Genomic DNA, 20,892 nt, shown 5'->3' on the forward strand with positions numbered 1-20,892 from the left:
GCGCTCTGGGGGGGGGGGGGTTCCGGCGGCGCTCGGCGGGGGGGGGGCGGCGCGGCCGCTCGGCTGGGGGGGGGCTCGGGGGCGGCGCTTTTTTTTGCTGCTGGGGGCAGCAAAAAAGCTAGAGCCGGCCCTGCACACAACTCAAGAGACAGACAGTTAAAGTTCTTATTGGTTGTGATTTAAAGGGTTGTCAGTTAATCTTAATTGGATCCATAGTCTTTGTAAACTGATATATGTCAGTGATCCTAGGCACTAAAATAAAGTTAACTCTATAGTTTTCTTTTAGCCTGGAAGGTGTGTTACTTACTTTGACTTGAGATGATGTTCTTGATCGTTCCTTTCAATATTCCAGACAGTAAGGGAGTTTTCATTGGACAAACAAAGCTGGTGCCAGCTCATGGGGTTAAAGCTCATCGAGGTCACTTTCACACCTGGTTGAGATTTACTGCACAAAAGGATATTTTCTTGCCAGTCCCTTCAAAAAGGAGAATTTTAAAAAAAAATGTATCAAATAAGTCACAAAATTCAGAATGACCATTTAGGCTCGATCCTGAGAAGTGCCAATTGACATCCATGGCAGTAGCGGATGCTCTGCTCCTCTCAGGAATCTGGCACCTTGTCACAGACAAAAACTGTCAATCAAGTTAATTCCTCTTGGTGGGAATGACAAAAGAAGCTGGATAGTCAGTCATATGTAAAATGAATATAGTTTAGGACCGACATTGCTACTAACTAAGAGAAAACATTGTAAGAATATGCAAAACAAACATGTCAACAAGTGCTGCTGTGCATCATGGGCAGCTATGTTTTGTGGACAGGGCATTAGGCTGGGAGTCAGGCGACCTGGGTTCTATCCCTAGCTCTGTCATTTATTCTTTGTGTAATCCTGGACAAGTCACTTCCCTCCACCCACCTCTGTGCCTCAGTCTTCCTATCTATAGAACAGGGACCATAATCCTTACAGGCATTTGTAAAAGAGCTTTAAGATGTATGGATAAAAAAAATCCTATAATTATTATAGGTAAAAAGGTAAACATTTGTGTTTTCACATGCTATCCTCAGAATTGCTTAGCATCATTGGAGGAGAACTGTCACCATTTCCTGAACAACATATTTGACACTAACTTCTTGTTAACATTTGCAATTTAAAAATATATTGATAAAGCATTTCACTTGAACTTGGAGTTGGAATTTCAGCTTTTTTATGTACGACTAAGGTTGAAGTGAAGAAGAACTCTAGCATGTACATAGAATCATAGAAGATTAGGGTTGGAAGAGACCTCAGGAGGTCATCTAGTCCAACCCCCGGCTCAAAGCAGGACCAACACAGACTAAATTATCCCAGCCAGGGCTTTGTCAAGCCAGGCCTTAAAAACCTCTAAGGATGGAGATGCTACTGTATAGGACAGGGATCAGCAACCTTTGGCATGTAGCTCGGCAGGGTAAGTACCCTGGCTGGCCGGGCTGTTTTGTTTACCTGCCACGTCTGCAGGTTCGGCCGATCACAGCTCCCACTAGCCATGGTTTGTCATCCCAGGCCAATGTGGGTGGCGGGAAGCAGTGGCCAGCACATCCCTCGGTCCACACCGCTTCCCACAGCCCCCATTGGCTTGGAGCAGCGAACCGCAGCCAGTGGGAGCCGCGATCGGCCAAACCTGCGGACGCGGCAGGTAAACAAACCGGCCTGCCAGGGTGCTTACCCTGGCGGGCTGTGGGCCAAAGGTTGCCGATCCCTGGTATAGGAGTTTAGTATAATCCTGCTGGTTTAGCTTGTGACAAATTCATTTATAGATATTGATCAGGATGCAAGAAAATTATTAACATTAATATCACACTGAAAAAAATGGGTGTTGGGAAACAAAACATGATTTAAGGGGTGTATTTTATCTTGATACACTAGTATTAACACATGTTCAGTAATTTCCATTAATATTAAAGGAAGTTAGAAGGTGAAATTCTGGCATAAAAGGATGGTAGTGTAGCTCTCTCCCTAAAGATCTGTCAGTGTGTTCTGATACATAGCAAGCTGTGCCAAGCTTCTTTTGTAGTAGCTAATTTACTAAGATATGATGTGATATGGTGCATGTGTCTGAAAAAGCATCTGGCACTGAGCCATTGCTTTGAACAGAAGAAAGATCTAGGGATAAAATGTCTCCCATGAAAAGCAGCTTTTCATTATCCACAAGCTTCCTATACTTCAAGCCCAAGCTAACTTTAAAAAAAAATCTCTTTTATCTGTGCATAGCAAACAATTTGAGGATTACAATACAGATAGACATTGCACAAACATCATATTGAAATCACAAAACAATACTAAACCTATTCTGCTCTATTTTACCCCGTAAAATATTATTTCTGTGTACCCAAAGTAGGAAGAATGATTACCCAACAGTGTGCAGACTGCATAGATGAAGGCCCTGACTCTGCAATGAACTCCACACAGGTGCACTGAGTGGAGCTCATAGCAGGACCAAAGCCTAGTATTATAACAACATCCTGGTTTTTTTTATTAAATTGTGTCAGATTTGAATTGTGGGTCATTCCTTTGAGACAACTAGCTGCTGGGGGTCAAATTCATTCTGGGGTCACTTTGCTGATTAAATAAACTTAAAGCAGATGGCCTTAGAAAGTTCCATTACTTTGAAAGGTTCCACCATTTCCAGTGGAATTTCCTATCTTACTGGACTGGCAGAATCTTTCAAACTGGTGGAACTTTTAAAGAGTACACAAGGCATAAACTGGGCCAACCATGTTAATTCAGTTCTGAATGGTCATTGTTCATGCCTTTTAGACTGTAAGCTCTTCAAGACAGAGAGTCAGTTGTCTGGTTGGCGTGCTTTATCTGTTGTAAAGCATGTTTCGGCCTAAATCCTGAGCTGAATCACACAGCTAGAGTATGTGATGAATGTTATTCTTCTCCATTGGGGACTGAGAAGAGGAATCATTATTATTATTATTTATTATTACTGCTGCGGGTTGGGTGAGGTGGTGTGTGCCTGTAATCCCAGCCACTTGGGAGGCTGAGGCTGGCGGATTGCTCAGAGGTTCTGGGGTGCGATGCTCTATGCCAATCAGGTATCCAGTGCCACTGGCAGCCTGGCCAGCATGTGGCTGAAGGACTGGCTAGAACACCACAAATGATGTGTTGTGATCGGCGCTCTCTCTGTGAGGGCTGATGGACCAATCACTCAAGGTGGCAGTCGCCTTCTCACCCCTCACATGCCCCTGTATAGGCAAGGGTCTCTTGGAGCTGAGGTGTACACAGGATAGACACTCCTTGTGCATGCCTGCCTGCCCGCCCCAGGATCTTCCCTCCCTGTGCTGTGCAGGTTCCATGAGTTCTATTTTCATTATCCTCAACCAATCTCACCATATGTCTTTTCATGGCACTGAAGCTGCAAACAATCCGACCAAGTGGCTCAAGCACCTCATGTAGTGCTGTTTGGCACAGCTATGAAAGATGCCTGGCTTCAAGTGCTAGTCCAGGTTTCTTCATTCTAAAGCTGGAAGTGCTGTGAAAGTTGATCCTGCTGAGGTGATTGCATGGATACTTGTGACCCTCAGGACAATGAAAGAGTGGTGGGGGCTTTAAAGCCCCTTTCCTGTTCTCAGCTGGAAGTTGTGACAAGGGTGGTGGTGTTTTAAGAGAGAAAGAAACTGAGAATTCTCAAGGATTTGATTGGAGTGCTGAGGCTTTTTATGGGAAAACAAATACACCTCTACCCTGATATAACGCGACCCGATATAACACGAATTCGGATATAACGCGGTAAAGCAGCACTCCGGGGGGGGGGGGGGGGGGCTGCGCGCTCCAGCGGATCAAAGCAAGTTCGATATAACACGGTTTCACCTATAACGCGGTAAGATTTTTTGGCTCCCGAGGACAGCGTTATATCGGGGTAGAGGTGTACATAGCATTTACAAAGCATTTTATATCCCCAATCTGCTTTACAAACTTTAACTAATTAATCCTCATATAAGCCCCATGAAGTAATTAAGATTCATTATCCCCATTTTACAGAGGGAGTAGCTCAGCAGGGTTGTTAAATGGCTTGCCTAGGACCATTGAGAGAGTCAGCATCAGCATTAGAACTCAACAATTTCTGGCTACCAGTCCTGTGCTCTGGCTAGCAGGCAACTTTCTCTCACAATTACCGCTGCAGTCAGCTTCCAGGACTGTTCACATAATTAAGTGGTGGAAAGGCTTATTTTCCTGTTATAAATATATCAAAATGTAAAATCTTGAAGAAAACAGTCTGGAAATTAACTATGGCAAAATAACAATAAATCTTATATGAAGTTTTCCACACTACTCAATGCAAGTCAATTCAGGCAGAGAATGTTTGCAGACAGTGGCAGATCAGAGAGGAAGGAGGAAGCTAAGGCATCATTTGGCCTTACTGGTTTCTCTTGGCAAGTCAGTGAATTGAAGCTCTGCTCAAGGAGTGCTCATACAAAAACCTTCATCTAAAGTACCCAGTATTAAAGGAACATGTCTGATACTTACCATATTGAAAGAGCAAATTCTGGGACTGAAGAGTAACTGGCCAGATAAGGACCCATGTAACTGAATGCAAGTAAAGAGTAGTCCAGCTGTGCCTGCCCTAAAATATAAAATTAATAGCAAGGATTTTAATTAGCCTTAGGCTACACTTTGGACAACCACAAGCTTGATGCTTTGCTCCATCCATGATTATTCAGTTTGATTTGATTATACAAAGAATTTTCATTACAGTTTTTAAGGGAAAAAAACAAAAATAGGATATAAAACTGCTTGTATCGTTCTATTCTAGAAATGGAATAGTCCTCACATATATTAGGGGGCAAGGGGGAAGAGATAGCTCAGTGGTTTGTGCATTGGCCTGCTAAACCCAGGGTTGTGAGTTCAATCTTTGAGGGGGCCACTTAGGGATCTGGGGCAAAATCAGTACTTGGTCCTGTTAGTGAAGGCAGGGGGCTGGATTCAATGACCTTTCAGGGTTTCTTCCAGTTCTATGAGATAGGTATATCTCCACTCACCCCTGCAATCCAAGCCAACACAACTGCCCCCTATGTAACATTCTCCTGGGCTTTTCCATCTAGTTTTATTAATATTTTGTGCTTTTATGGTGCTTTCCCTCCAAGGATCTCAAAGTGCTTTACAAACATTAATTTATTCACCAGCTACCCCCTGCAGTAGGGAAGTATTAAGATCCCCATTCAACAGATTTGGAAACAGAGGGACAGAGGGTTAGGTGACTTGCTCAAGATCACACAGGAAGACTGTGGAATGGGCAATAATATAAACCAAATTTCCTAACTTCCAATCCTTTAGCCACAAGACCATCCACTGAGCTGTCTCAAACAACAGGATTTCCACCACTTTCCTTGGGAGACTGTCCAGTTTAATAAATCTCATTGGTAGGAAATTTTTCCCATTCTTCAGCCTATGTTTTCTTTTAATTAATTTCATCCCATTAAAATCCTCCACTCCTGCTTTGCTGTTCACACTCCTTAAATGTTTACTGCCATATTCCCCTTTAGTTGTTGTTAACCAAGCTATACATATATGTGTTTTTTACTCCTAAATGATTATCACCTCGTTGAGTCTGTGCCTGGCATACCAAATTTAAGGAAGAGTCTTTAGGCTCTTAGTCTTAAGGTTTAAGCAAAATACACTCCTCTAACTAGAGAAAGGCTGCCCTTTGCCTGCTATGTTTGCATTTTAAAGAATTTAGCTGACCCATTCATATTTCTATAGTTTGAAAGAATCCACTGTGAGGACAGAGAGGCAGACATCATTCTTCAAGTGATTAACTCAGCCCATGAGGTATGGTACTCCAGAGTAATATACCCAGTAATAAAACAGGGTAAGAAGTGGCAAAACCAATCTTTCTTTCTATGGAGTAAGAAATATGGAATCTTCCTAATCAAGATAGGACATTCAAAACCAACTTCTTCAGAAGCAGATGCCCTAAAAAACCCAAATACAATGAGAACTTCTTTGCCTACTGAGAAAATCCTTGTGTGTGTTTCTTTAATTGCCTTATTCAGAAGGAAAAGATCAAATATTAATACAAGGTATTTTAATCAAGCTGCCAGCACTGCTGACTCAGGATCAGTCCCTGTTCCCACTGAAATCCATTGCAAAGATCTCACTGACTTCCACGGATGCAGCATTAGCCCTTAATATTGCCCTCTCATTCAGCTCTTAGCCATGCTTACAAATTCAATGGGATTCTAGTGGATCGAAGGGCTGCAGATCTGGATCTTTATTTGAAAGCAGTCCAGGGATCTTTATAGTACTCCCTGCATCTCTCCTGTCATTAGATACCTTTCTGCCATGCTATTTTAAGAGGTTTCTATTCTTACCAAAATGTCCTTCACAAGATGGTTATTTAGTATTTATTTTAATGGAATAGGAACCAGGAAGGGAAACCCCCATCACTACCTTTTATTTCTGACCGTTTAACAAGTCCTGGAAAAGTGTAGATATAGATGACAGGATTTAGCTTCTGGTCTGAAAAAGCCACCACTTGACTGTTCCCATTCACTGCAAAGGCTCCAACGTGGCCATTCTTACACTTCAGCACTGTCGTCTTCTTTGTTTCAATGTCAACAAAAAGGATGTAGTTGCCACAGGGGTAGCAGATAGTCTTGTTATTGACAAAACCAACATTCCTGTTTGTGAATCCCTGAACCCATCTTTGGGGAAAAACAAGTGAGCATTAAACACTGGACATAAATACATTTTATTTTAAAAAACAATATGAAACAAGATTCAGAGTAGCAGCCGTGTTAGTCTCTATCTTCCCTTATAAGTATTCTCACACTTGCTTCTTATCAAACTGTCTGTACTGAGCTATCTTGATTATCAAAAGTTTTTTTTTCTCTTACTTAATTGGCCTCTCAGAGTTGGTAAGACAACTCCCACCTGTTCATGCTTTCTGTATGTGTGTATATATATCTCCTCAATATATGTTTCACTCTATATGCATCCAAAGAAGTGGGCTGTAGCCCACGAAAGCTTATGCTCTAATAAATTTGTTAGTCTCTAAGGTGCCACAAGTACTCCTGTTCTTTTTATGAAACAATAGGATGGCAGCAAATGGAAATTATACTGATCCGAGGCCTGGGACTTGCTATATTCAGTCCTGAACCCATGTCAAAAAACCACCACTAGGGGGGCCAGAGACAGTTTCAAGATTCATAATCATGAATCATCAGAGCAGCACTTCTCAAAGCATGAGGCATGCCCCATTTGGGGAGGCACAAATGACTAGCAAGAGTAGCTGGGACAGATGTCTACATTTTTCACTAGTTTCAGATTTCACTTAAAAAATCTGCCTGGTCCACACACAGCTTTTGTAACCATTTCTATTAAGGGTGTGATTTTTCACTGAAATAGTTATACTGGTACAGCCCCCAGTGTAGATGCAGTTATGCCAGTATAAAGGCGCCAAAATAATATAACTTAAGACCCACTCTACACTGCAAATTTTGCCAGCATGACTACGTGGGATAGGAATGTGAGGGGGAAAATAATCACACCACAACTGACATAGCTATGCTAGCAACCCCCCTTGCGTAGGCACAACTACTGACAGGAGTCACTTTCCTGATATAGTTTATGTCACCCAGAGAGGCAGAACCAAGTCTAGGGACAGGCGACCAGGGCAGTCTCCCTGAGTGCCAACTTCCAGGTGGCACCATACTGCTGTGCCACTCAGCTTTGGGGGCTGTTTTGGCTTGGCCTCTTGGGGCAAAAATGTTTCCTGCTGTGGCCAGCAAAATGGCTAGGACTGCTCCTGCAGGGAAAGTCAGGACTCCTTTTACTGGTATCAGCTGCATCTCCACTAGAGGACTTGCTCTTACAGCTATACAGTTAGACTAGCTCTTACACCCATAAGAGTCAGTTATAAGGTAAAAAGCACCTTCATCCCAGTATAACTGTGTTCACATTAGGGTGGCCATACCGCTTCAACTATACTGGCATTGTTGAAGTGATTCGACTTTTGAATGCAGACAAGGCCTTAGTCTTTAGCTCTTACAATAAGAAAGAAAACCTTCAAAATTTGATCCAAGTGTACTGATGCAGCAATATCTGCCTGAGTTTACAGACAACTTGAGACAATAGCTCTACTGCCCCAGTGATTTCAATGCATGCTAACTCAAATGCCAACTATAGTTAACTGTGTAGACATTTAAAGTATTTCACAGGGTGGAGGCAGGGAAGATGCATACATTAAGACAGGTAGACCTTTAGCAGCAGGTTAGGTTTACAAGGAGGATAGAATTGGTTTCATTTTTTTGAAGGGTGTGTGCTTTAAAACTTTTAAAAGTTTGGGTAGTGCTGTACCAAAGCTAGAAATACACACCTTATACTTGTGATCTTCAACCTTGTTTTGTCACAAGGTTTTGTGATAGGTTGGCAGAAGGGGTCCCTCACTGTCCATTAACCCTTTGTGTTGTACCTTCCACAGTTAGCACCTTCTCTTCTTTCTTCTGTCCCTAATCTCTCCCTCTCTTCTGTCCTTTTCTAAGACTTCTACACTACAGGGTTAGGTCAACGTAAGGCAGCTTATGCTGATCTAACTGTAGGAGTCTACACCACAACATTGCTCCCACCGACATAAATTGCCCACTACACTGACCTAATAACTCCACCTCCACAAGAGATGTAGCACTTAGGTCCATGTAGTTCGGGCAATGCAGTGTCCACTGCATTACTTACATCGCCTGTTGGCTGCGAAACTCACTGCATGGGGCTCACAGCTCCGGCTGTCGGCACCAGGGTGGGTTGGGAGGCTCCAGTTGTCAGTGCCTCACTACGCCCCACACAGTTAAGTCAGTGGAAGCACTCCTGATGAGGACGAGCACCACCAACAGAGGGGGCATAGCGTTGACATTAATTACTGCAGTAATTACTGTGGTGGCTGTACGTCAACCTAACATAGGTTGACTTAATTTTGTAGTGTAGACAAGGCCATGGTCTTTGCTCTTATCACGTCTGTGAATTTTTCTACTTTCTGTTTTCTTTTGGGCGGAGGGCTCTCCTCCCCTTCCCCGCCTGATGGCTTTCTCTTACTCTCTGTCTCACTCACCAGAGGGCTACCTGCTCCTTGAGAAGCTTGGGGGTGTTCATTTGTGCTTCCCTGGGGGGTCAACAGATGCTCACAGATCAGCTGAGCACCATGGCATCAGAGAAGAGAAGTTAAACTGGCAAGCTTTTTCCTTAGCCCTCTACAGATGCACCAGATTTATGGCCAGCCAGGGATGACCTGTATGAATGCTCAGAGGACCAGTAATTCACTTTTACCCAGCACTGGTTCTGGACCAGTGATCAAAAAGAACATCTTGATGTCTGTGCACAGAAATAGAAAGTCTCAAACATATATGCAGGCACGAAGTCACTATGATGGCAGTGCAAGTTATTCTTACAGAACCTACAAGTAACATAAGCCGTTTCACAATCAGACCAGTCTTCAAATTGCCAAATTCCGGTCACAATCTGCAAACAAGCTCAATTTCAGTGGAGGGAGGTGACAGAGCTGGTCAGAAATTTTCTGATGAAATGGTTTTCTGTCAGAAAATGCAGATTCAGCAAAAGCGAAACGTTTCATGGCAACATGCTGTTTTCCAAAAAGCTTTATTTTTGAAAAAAAAAAAAAAAAATGGAATGGAGGGTTCAGATAAGATTTTTCCATTTTGACCTTTTCAGGACTGAATATTTTGATGTTCCATTTCAAAACTACTTCTCATTTGATTTTTTTATTTTATATAATAAAATATATTATATAATATAAAACAAGTCAAAATTGGAGCAAACTATTTCAATTTTATTTAAACCTTGTTTCATAGAAATTTTCAATTTTTTTTGTTTTCATTCCAGTTCAGAATAGGAAAAAATTCAGAATCACAGACTTCTCCGTGAATTGGAAAATCCCATTCCCACCCAGCTCTAGAGGTCACCTCAAGTCTCTTGAGTGATCTCCTCAGACTGAAGATGGGAACAGCACTGGCCAGCTTCAGAGACAGAGGAATATTACTATTTGAGGATCAGAAGGCTTGTGGCTGCAATGTGAGGCTTTTGAGAGAGAAGATGATAAAGGGTTAAATGATTATCTCCTCCAATAAGTGCTGCAGCTAACTGCAGGCTCTGCTTCCAAATATCAGTAGTGGTAGACACAATGGCTGAGATTCTCAAAACAGGAAAGGGGTTTTAAACACTTATTTTCCATTAAATGAAACAGAAAAATGTGTGTAAATCCCTTGGAAATCTCAACCAATATACACGTGCAATAAATTAATTTGACTAACTCATTTTTGCACAAGGCCAAAAAGGATGTTGTGGGACTGTCACATGGGGGCAGGCTACATGGGGATTAATGGGGAACTCGGGAGGCATGGTACATGTGGGCTAATGGGGGGCTGGGCACATGGAGGTCAATGGGGGCTGAGGGCAGAACACCTAGGAGTTAATACAGGTGTGGGGCACACAGGGTTAATGGGTGGGGCTGAAGACAGGGCTAATAGCGGGCTGAGGGGCCCAGGGACAGGGCACATGGGGTGAATGGGGGTGCTGAGGGACTTAGGGTGGAGCACATAGGCATGAATGGGGACTGGGGGTGAGGGCACATGGAGGTTGGGGGTACCGAGAGTAGGGCACATGGAGGTTAATAGTGTAGCTGGGGATGGGGCACATGGGAGTTAAGGGGAGGCTGGGGACAGAGCACAGGCAGCTCAGGGAGGCACATGAGAGTTAAAGGGGGCTGGGGCACATGAGAGTGAATGGGGGCTGGGAGCAGGGCACATGGAGGTTGGGGGAGCTGAGGGCAGGATACACGGGGCTAAAGGGGTGGGGCACAGGAGGCTCAGATAGGTACATGGAGTTAAGGGGGGGCTGGGCAGGGCACATGGGATTAAGGGGCAGGGCACAGGCAGCTCAGGGAGGTACATGGGGTTAAGGGGGGGCTGGGGGCAGAGCAATGGGATTAAGGGGGCGGGGCACAGGCAGCTCAGGGAAGCACATGAGAGTGAAGGGGGAACTGGGAGCAGGGCACAGGCGGCTCAGGGAGGCACATGGGGTTAAGGGGGGGCTGGGCAATGGGGTTAAGGGGGCGGGGCACAGGCAGCTCAGGGAGGTACATGCGGTTAAGGGGGGACTGGGGGCGGGGCAATGGGGTTAAGGGGCAGGGCACAGGCGGCTCAGGGAGGCACATGGGGTTAAGGGGGGGCTGGGTGGGGCAATGGGGTTAAGGGGGCGGGGCACAGGCAGCTCAGGGAGGTACATGGGGTTAAGGGGGGACTGGGGCAGGGCACATGGGGTTAAGGGGCGGGGCACAGGCGGCTCAGGGAGGCACATGGGGTTAAGGGGGGGCTGGGTGGGGCAATGGGGTTAAGGGGGCGGGGCACAGGCGGCTCAGGGAGGTACATGGGGTTAAGGGGGGACTGGGGGCAGGGCAATGGGGTTAAGGGGCAGGGCACAGGCGGCTCAGGGAGGCACATGGGGTTAAGGGGGGGCTGGGCGGGGCAATGGGGTTAAGGGGGCGGGGCACAGGCAGCTCAGGGAGGTACATGGGGTTAAGGGGGGACTGGGGCAGGGCACATGGGGTTAAGGGGAGGGGCACAGGCGGCTCAGGGAGGCACATGGGGTTAAGGGGGGGCTGGGCGGGGCAATGGGGTTAAGGGGGTGGGGCACAGGCGGCTCAGGGAGGCACATGGGGTTAAGGGGGGGCTGGGCGGGGCAATGGGGTTAAGGGGGCGGGGCACAGGCGGCTCAGGGAGGCACATGGGGTTAAGGGGGGGCTGGGCGGGGCAATGGGGTTAAGGGGGCGGGGCACAGGCGGCTCAGGGAGGTACATGGGGTTAAGGGGGGACTGGGGGCAGGGCAATGGGGTTAAGGGGGCAGGGCACAGGCGGCTCAGGGAGGCACATGGGGTTAAGGGGGGGCTGGGCGGGGCAATGGGGTTAAGGGGGCGGGGCACAGGCAGCTCAGGGAGGTACATGGGGTTAAGGGGGGACTGGGGCAGGGCACATGGGGTTAAGGGGAGGGGCACAGGCGGCTCAGGGAGGCACATGGGGTTAAGGGGGGGCTGGGCGGGGCAATGGGGTTAAGGGGGTGGGGCACAGGCGGCTCAGGGAGGCACATGGGGTTAAGGGGGGGCTGGGCGGGGCAATGGGGTTAAGGGGGCGGGGCACAGGCGGCTCAGGGAGGCACATGGGGTTAAGGGGGGGCTGGGCGGGGCAATGGGGTTAAGGGGGCGGGGCACAGGCGGCTCAGGGAGGTACATGGGGTTAAGGGGGGACTGGGGGCAGGGCAATGGGGTTAAGGGGGCAGGGCACAGGCGGCTCAGGGAGGCACATGGGGTTAAGGGGGGGCTGGGCGGGGCAATGGGGTTAAGGGGGCGGGGCACAGGCGGCTCAGGGAGGTACATGGGGTTAAGGGGGGACTGGGGGCGGGGCAATGGGGTTAAGGGGCGGGGCACAGGCGGCTCAGGGAGGCACATGGGGCTAAGGGAGACTGGGGGCGGGGCAATGGGATTAAGGGGGCGGGGCACAGGCGGCTCAGGGAGGTACATGGGGTTAAGGGGGGACTGGGGGCGGGGCAATGGGGTTAAGGGGCAGGGCACAGGCGGCTCAGGGAGGCACATGGGGTTAAGGGGGGGCTGGGCGGGGCACATGGGGTTAAGGGGGTGGGGCACAGGCGGCTCAGGGAGGCACATGGGGCTAAGGGAGACTGGGGGCGGGGCAATGGGATTAAGGGGGCGGGGCACAGGCGGCTCAGGGAGGCACATGGGGTTAAGGGGGGACTGGGGGCGGGGCACTGGGGTTAAGGGGCGGGGCACAGGCGGCTCAGGGAGGTACATGGGGTTAAGGGGGGACTGGGGGCGGGGCAATGGGGTTAAGGGGCGGGGCACAGGCGGCTCAGGGAGGCACATGAGAGTGAAGGGGGGGCGGGGCACAGGCGGCTACGGGAGCTGTCAGGGCGGGCTATGAGCGGCCTCCCCCCACCTCATTTCCAGGTCGGCTCCCCTGGCGCGGCGGCGGCCGTTGTCCGACTCCTCCCCATTCTCCGCGACAGACTCCATCGCCCCCAACCCCGGCAGCAGCGGCTCCGCGGCCGCACCGTTTACATCGGTGTCCTAGGAACAAGAACAGCCTCTGCCATTGGCTATTGCGGTGCTTCCCCCGCACGCCGGCCTCCGAACATGCAGCTGATTGGTTGCCGCCGGCAGTGAGAGTTTAGCCAATGAGCGATGGGTTGGCATTTAAAGGGCCAGTGCAGTATTGGGAGGGAGGCTGTTGGGGCTTTCTATTGTGGGGCTTAGAGCCCTGGGTCTTTGTCCTTTATTCCCTGCCTGGCACTTGATCCCAACATCTGCCCTCTTCTCTACCAGCCACTCCTATGGGGGCAGGGTAGCTTTGCATAGCAGCAGAGCTGAGAAATAAGGAGCTGATAGTGTGGACAAAACAGAACCAGTTTGGGTCAAAATCACTTTCGATTGTAAAAGAGGGTCTATGGGGATCGAGGTCTGCCATAGACCCCCAGGATCCCACTTGGGTATGGCTAGAGAATGCGATAATAATATTAGAGCAATGAATACTAGGGGAATTGTGCCATAATGGGAGACTTTAACTTCACAGCAAATTATAGTGGTAGGGCCCTGTGATTGCTGGATGTGATAAGTTTTCTTCAAATCATTGCCAAATCAACAAGAAATGATGCAAGTTAGACCTGGTGTCGGTGAGTAGTGAGGCCATCATAAAAGATCTGTTTATAGGAAATAATCTTGGATTAAGTGATCATGAGTTGATTCAATTTATATTAAATGGAAGAATAATCAAAACTTGATTTTCTGTGTTTTTTTTATTTGAAAAGGGCAGCCTTTGGGAAACCAAGGGAATTAATTAAAGATGTCAACCATGATGAAGAGCTCAAGAAAATAAATACATAGGAGGCTTGGAATGTCTTCAAATCAACTATAGAAAAATGGAAATTTGCAACCCAAGCAAGGAAAAAAACTTGTTGGGAAAGGCATGAGATCCAGCTGGATGAATAACCACCTCAAAAAGGTTAGTAGGAGTAACCAGAGATCCTACTGGGAATGAGGAAGAGCCTATAGGGAATTAAATGAAACAGCAAAGAAAGCTACATCTTGGAGGTTAGAAAATGTACGAATAAAGTTAGAATTGCTAAAAGTCAAGCTGAATCAGCTGTTGCTAAGGAAACTGAATAATAAAATGGTTTGTTAGTTATATAAATAAAAAGCAAATAAGGAAGGATGTTTGGGCTGCTATGGAGTCCAACTGGGGAAGGAGATTAAAGATAAATATAGGTATGGCTTAACATCTAAATGAATACTTTGCCCCACGTGCCTCAGTAAATCCTCTAACCTTCAGAGGAGTGAGGTTCAGGATCAGCCTCCCAATAGAAGTTGTGAGGGCAAACAACTTAAATTAGTTTTAAGAGCAAGCTGGACAAAAGTATGAATGCAATTGTATGATTGCTTGTGATGGGAGGGGGCAGGGCTTAGCAGTGCTGGGGCTCACTTCTAGTTTATATCTTCCTAAAAGCTCATGCTTCAGGGCTACTACCAGCCACCTGCAAGGATAAGGAAGGGATTCCCCCCATTCCTAAGTGTATTCTGGGTTGTGGTGGGTTGTTTTTATATCTCTTTCCTTTGAAGCATCAGAGATGGTGGTAGCTGGAGATGGTTCATGGAAGGGGGTGGGCCAGTGCTCTGAGGTGGTACCGAGCATTCTGTCTCTTGGTTGTTTGGCTGGCTGGTTCTTGCTCACGTGCTCTGAGTCTAATTCATCACCATATGTTGGGTTGGGAAGGAATTTTCCCCCCAAGTCAGACTGGCAGTGAGCTTGGAGGCTTTTGGCCTTCCTCTGCAGCATGTGGGCAGGGCCGGATTAATGCAGGGGCTTTAGGGGCTGCAGCCCTGGGCCTCGGGCTAAGAGGGGCCCTGCAGGCCTGTGCGCCGGATGTGGCCTGCTGCTTCTTTTCATCTGGCCCGTGGCAAGTCTCCATGCCACGGGCTGGACACTGGTCCCCGAGCCTCAGTGCCCCCTCCGGAGGACTGGAGCTGTGAGCGCCGGCTTGTTGATGTGCCCCAGCGGCTGCTAGGCGAGGGGCGTTCAGGGAATCTCTGCGCACTTCCACAGCTCCCATTGGTCAGGTACCATGGCCAATGGGAGCTGCGGGGGGCGGCGCCTGCGGACACGGGCAGCATGCACCGCGCAGAGTGGTCTGGCCCCCCTGCCTAGGGGCGGGATATGGCGGCCACCTCGGGGAGCAGGTAGGCAGGGATCCTGCCTTAGCCCCGCTGCCCCACCAACCAGGAGCTGCCAGAGGTCACCCCAGCCCCCTGTCCCATCCCTGCCCCCCCCCCAGCTGGATCTGCACTCCCTCCCGCACCCCAGCCCTGAGCCCACTCCCCCACTCCAAACCCCCAGGAGCCCCACAAAATCTAATAGCCCTGGGCCCACAGGAGAGTTAATCCAGCTCTGTGTGTGGGTGCAGGTCTTTTTGCCAGAATTATCTAGCTATATCTCACTTACTCATTTTCTGGCTGTTGCAAGGGCCTTGAACAATGGTGCACTTTGGTCCCTCCTATTCTTTCCCTGTGATATGTAATAATCTGGTCTCCTGTGGGCTGTAATATCAAACCCCCCCCCCCAATCTCTACCACCCACCTTACCACCCATCTGATAGCAACCCCACTGGCACTCACCTTTACCAGCCATCAGCTATCCCCTCCTCAGCAACAACCTGATAGCAAAGCCACCCACCTATACCACCTCAACATCACTGGTATCAATCAACCCCCACCTCAATGCCCATCTAGTATCAACCCCAGCCTACCTCTGCCCTCACTCCTGTCTGGTATCAAACTCCTCTACCCCTGTCCTTCCCCCACCTTCATCAGCCCCCCCTTTCCTCCAGCCCTCCTGTGTACTGAGGGTGATGCATTTTTTTTCATGCTGGAGCTCAGTGATGACTAGCAGTCAGTTATGTGTCATGAATGTGATACATAATGATTTGGCCCAAAGATATAACCATATTTCTTTCCCTATTTCCTTGCTGACTATACAGCGAGACCCATGTACTAGGTTAGCAATTGTGGGGAGGGGGGACCCTTCCCAGAACTTTAGCAATAAATCAATCAAAAAGTGACTTTGAGGCTGATCCTGCAGTCCTTACTCAGGCAGCATTCACTGCAGTTTGAAGGAAGTATCTTTGTAATCCACATTGCACCATCCACCTGCATTATAACCTGGCTAATTAATTATTACCCACTGCTAATATTTTCTTGCTTCCTCCAGAAACAGGATAGCTCCAGTGTGCAGAAGTGGCTTTTTCTCCTCCAGCACTGTTGATTATTGTTCCAAGCAGGCACATGCACACTTGCTGCTTCCTTTCTGATTCAGAGAAGTATTTAGCGTGCCTTTCATCTAGATAGATAATTACATCAGTTCTCTTAAAACATTCTCCTTTCGTGAGATACTTTATCTAGGGGAATTTTGTTTGGAAAAATGTGGTGGTGATTCTAATGTTTCAAACAAAGAGAGCTGCTGAAAAAATGAACCACTAGATGGATAGACAGATTTGCAATCTTTATCTACATATTTATGTGGCTTTCATCATTGTAGCATCTTGAGCACCTCCCAAGTATTTTGACAGAAGTATCTCTTTTTCTTTCACAGAAGCAGAAGTAGAGTGGTTAGTTTAGAGGGTTTTTGATGTTTGTGTGTATTATTATTAATGATCTGTGCTGTGCCTGCACTGAGGCACCCCAAACAAGATTGAGGGCCTACTGTAGGAGGTGCACACAGGACACTGTACAGTAGTGGTGGAAAGAGTGCAAATTCTGGCCATTGACAGCAGGTCAAATCTCTACCTTGCCTACAGTGCTGTGTGACTGGCACTCAGAATGCTCAGTGAACAGCATAAGTTCCATGTCCCAAAGAACTTACAATCCAAATAGGAACAAGGGGTGGCTGATAGTGGAAGAACATGGTGGAAAGATGAGGATGACCATGCTGGAATCATGAGATTGCATGTATTCGCTTCATAAGTTTTGTTTTAAAATATAGCAAGTGAACAAGAGATAATGATAAATCATGAACAGTGTGTTGTGCCTCTGTGTATGTGAAGAGCTTCTTGAGGAGATTTATTGTTAGATCAAAATGAGTTTTTTATTTAGTTCTGAAGTGGTGTGCCCTGTGGCCATTCTTAAGAGCATCCCACTGTCTAGGTCGGGGTTCTCAAACTGGGGGGCTGTCCGTGACCCCTCAGGGGGTCGTGAGGTTATTACGTGGGGGGTTGCGAGCTGTCAGCCTCCACCCTAAACCCCGCTTCACCTGCAGCATTTATAATAGTGTTAAACATCTTTAAAAGTGTTTTTAATTTATAAGGGGGGGGTCGCACTCAGAGGCTTGCAGTGTGAAAGGGGTCACCAGTACAAAAGTTTGAGAACCACTGGTCTAGGTCCAGCTCCTGTGAAAGTTCTGTCACGTGTCTGAGAAGCCTCCTGCTATTGGTCAACAGTTTAATTTTTTTCTATGAAACAGTGGGTGTCCTGGGAGGTCATTGCCTCTGTGGCTACAGAGGATAACAGTGACCAATCCCATGGACCGCTCTGAATATCAGGACAGAGACCCCAGATTGGATTTTATTCAGTGGGAGCAGAGAGCAGAGCACTGGGGTGATGTGATAAGTGTTGCTAAGCAGAGGAGTTATTGCATTATGTACCAGATGGAACTATTTCGGTGTGTGTGACCTCATTCCTAGATATGAGTCAGATTAGTCGCCAGAAACATTCCTTTGCCATCCACAGTGAAAACGAACATGAACTGATGGTTATTGCAATGTCATGCTGAGCTATACATTTTATACGTGTACTGTCCAAACCCTGGAATTAATCATTATCCAGATCGGGCATTAGGGATGTAAATACCATTTAAAAAGTTAACAGTTTAAACAATTAAAAATATTTTGTTTAAATGGTTAATCGATTAAAGGGCCGGGGCTGGCGCAGCTGGGGGTTGGGGTTGGGGTTGGGGCTGGGGCTGGCGCGGCTGGGGCCAGGGCCGCTCTGGCGGGGGCTGGAGCATCTGGGGCCGGAGCCAGCCGGCCCAGGGGTTTAACAGTTAAGGCAGGTTAACTGGTAAGACTAATGCCAACCGCTTAATATTTTTACATCCATATTGGGCATTTGGCCTGAATTCTGTCCCTGCACTTGGCATGGACTCAGACTGCTCCTGCCTTGTAGACAAATTCTTCACTAGGTTGTCCTTCTGCTCTGTATGTAGGTGAACCCTTTATCTATGACACAATGGGCCTTTTCATCCTACAGTGTGTTAAAACTTTATGCCGAACACCACTGAAATGGAGTGGTCTTTGGTCGAGGGCACCAAGGAAGAGCCCAGAGGACACTGCACAACAGGGGCGGAGAGAGAGTGGAAATTCTAACCAAGGACAGTAGGGCAAAATTGTACCTTGCCAATAGTGCCATGATACTGTCCATACAGATCACTCAGTAAATTGTATAATACCTGGGCAGGACAAGGAGCTGTGCTCACTCTATTGAGAATTCATGATCAGGTTCCAGGGAGTTGTTTTAGTGTTCAGACCTGAGGCTAAAATGGCTCAGCTAGCCTGCAGGTTATGAGATCTTTCACATACCATACTAAATTCTCTGGGGTGCCAGTGTTGGGTGCGGTCATCAACGCATGTGGACAGAGGATATTATGTGCAGATTTATTGGCGTTGCATTGTGTATAAGGATCCTACCTGTCCTCCTTTTGGCTTACCAGCTATGGTTCACCAGACTGCCTGTGTCCTCCTCGCTTACTGAACCCCTCCTCCTTGCATCTCGCTCCACCAGATTATTCAAATGAGTCACTACTTCCGTAACCAAAGGGGATAATGAGAGATCCCTATTTAACCCTTGCCCTGTCAGAGGTAGATGTGGTAAAGAAGGGCACTCAGAGGGAAACAGAAACATCCCCTAAGAAGAAATTAAATTTGATAGCTGGGGCATTAGGTGTTTGAGAATCTCCAGGGTAAGTACTGTAGAGGTTTCTTGCCTCTACTGTTGGCAAGAAACAGGAGGTGCATGGGTTGTGTTTGTCCTGTGCACCACACGCCTGGGCAGTACCCGCCACTCCCTGATTGTACATACCACTCTTTGGAGTAAAGTTAGATAACTAGACAGCAACAATGACTTAGCAAAAATTCAGGCAATTGGTTCAATGCCAACTGAAGGGTTCAAACTACTGACAGCAGTAGGCTGATAAGGTATCAATTCATGCTGTTAGCAGACATTGATCACCTCACTACTGACTGTCTCTCATGCTCTGGCCAGGAGAGATGAGATATTGATCATCATGCAAGGACTGAGGGGCAAATCTAGGGTCAATGGCAAAACAAGAGTTTTGATAGTCCCATTGTGCATACTAAGAACTGGACTGTGTCAAATCAGCATACCTCTGACCTGAGGGCAGGGTCACAGTGCCCCAGGAGGAGGGATTTCACCTGTGCCTCATTTTACCAGAGGGAATGCATTTCTGGCTGGCCCTTGCCTGAGGAACATGGCGGGGAAGGCTCTTTACTCCCTCCTTCAACTTTATTTTGCACCCACATAAGGGGCAGGCACACTCTGGCTGCAAATGTCTTTACCCTGACAGGGTAGGGAAAATGTGAATACTTCTGTGTTCTGCTGGGGAACTGGCATCATGTGACGCTGCCTTGTCTTTCTCTCCCCCCCCCCCCCCGCCATAGTTTGTGCACATTCAAGGCCTGCTTTGCCTTATATTTGTGTCAGGTGGACTCACCATAACCATGCATTAAACAAGTTCCAGGAGTTCATCAAGGAGCTGGCCCAGGTGCAGCAACAGCTCCTACAAAGGCTGGTGAGTTCCCGTGAGGCATTTGTCAAGACAGCAATCATGTGAAGCCCAGCATCCATTGTGCCCCCTCCTTTATTAGATTATTTATCTCCCTCTTTTATTTTCATCTGCATCACAGGCAGCTGGAAGCATCAGTGGCGCTTCACATCCAGAAAGCCAGTGCATCTATTCCATTGCAGTGATGTAACCAATACAGGAATTTTGCCTTGGGTTCCCCATTTAACTTGAAAAGTCAGCTGGTGCTGATTTCCCTTGTCATGGACAGAACAAGATAAAGGAAATTAAAAACAGTTTACCAGTGTCTCTTAGGCCAGGTCTACACTACCGCGGTAGTTCGACGGGTTCCGGGTTCGATTTATCGCGTCTGGTCTGGACGCGATAAATCGATCCCGGAAGCGCTCGCCGTCGACTGCGGTACTCCAGCTCGGCGAGAGGAGCAGGAGCCTGCCTGCCGCGTGTGGACCGCGTCTGAACCGCGGTAAGTTCGAACTAAGGTATGTCGACTTCAGCTACGTTATTCACGTAGCTGAAGTTGCGTACCTTAGTTCGAATTTGGGGGTAAGTGTAGACCAGGCCTTAGTGACTGGGTCAGTATCAGCAGGGTATGGAATAGATTTATATTAGATGGGAGGTGTGCATTCGGTTATCCATTCTGACCTCCTGCATCTGGATGGAACTATTCACTGCCACTAAAGCCTGAGCCAAGCTTGTCTTGAATATCCCAGCCGTACTGGTGCTTCAGCTACCTTCCTTAATAAATACAGACCAATGGCATTGACTTTTAGGAAGCACCTTTCAGCTAAAGATCTCACAGCACATTACAAACATGATCAGTATTAATAGCCCTGATTTATTGATGGGGAAGTTAAGTCAAGGAGAGGCAAAGTGACTTGCCTAAGGTCATGCAGCAAATTAACGCATGAGCCAGGGCTAGAATAATAGATTCATAGAAGATTAGGGTTGAAAGAGACCTCAGGAGGTCATCTAGTC

The 20,892-nt window shown here is 47.6% G+C and overlaps 1 protein-coding gene across 1 annotated transcript in view; it reads right to left on the reverse strand.

Annotated features, from left to right (window-relative positions):
* CFAP43 (cilia and flagella associated protein 43) overlaps positions 1-13,070 on the reverse strand; it is an 86,093-nt gene extending 73,023 nt beyond the window's left edge. Inside the window, exons 1-4 of the mRNA XM_065408052.1 lie at positions 12,994-13,070; positions 6,431-6,684; positions 4,508-4,604; positions 308-475 (exon numbers count right to left, since the gene is read on the reverse strand). Of these exons, the coding sequence (XP_065264124.1) occupies positions 308-475; positions 4,508-4,604; positions 6,431-6,684; positions 12,994-13,070 (596 nt within the window). The remainder of the gene's footprint in view (positions 1-307; positions 476-4,507; positions 4,605-6,430; positions 6,685-12,993) is intronic.
* Positions 13,071-20,892: the final 7,822 nt, after the last annotated feature.

Source organism: Emys orbicularis, chromosome 7 (genome assembly GCF_028017835.1).
Source record: "Emys orbicularis isolate rEmyOrb1 chromosome 7, rEmyOrb1.hap1, whole genome shotgun sequence".
Classification (NCBI taxonomy): domain Eukaryota; kingdom Metazoa; phylum Chordata; order Testudines; family Emydidae; genus Emys; species Emys orbicularis.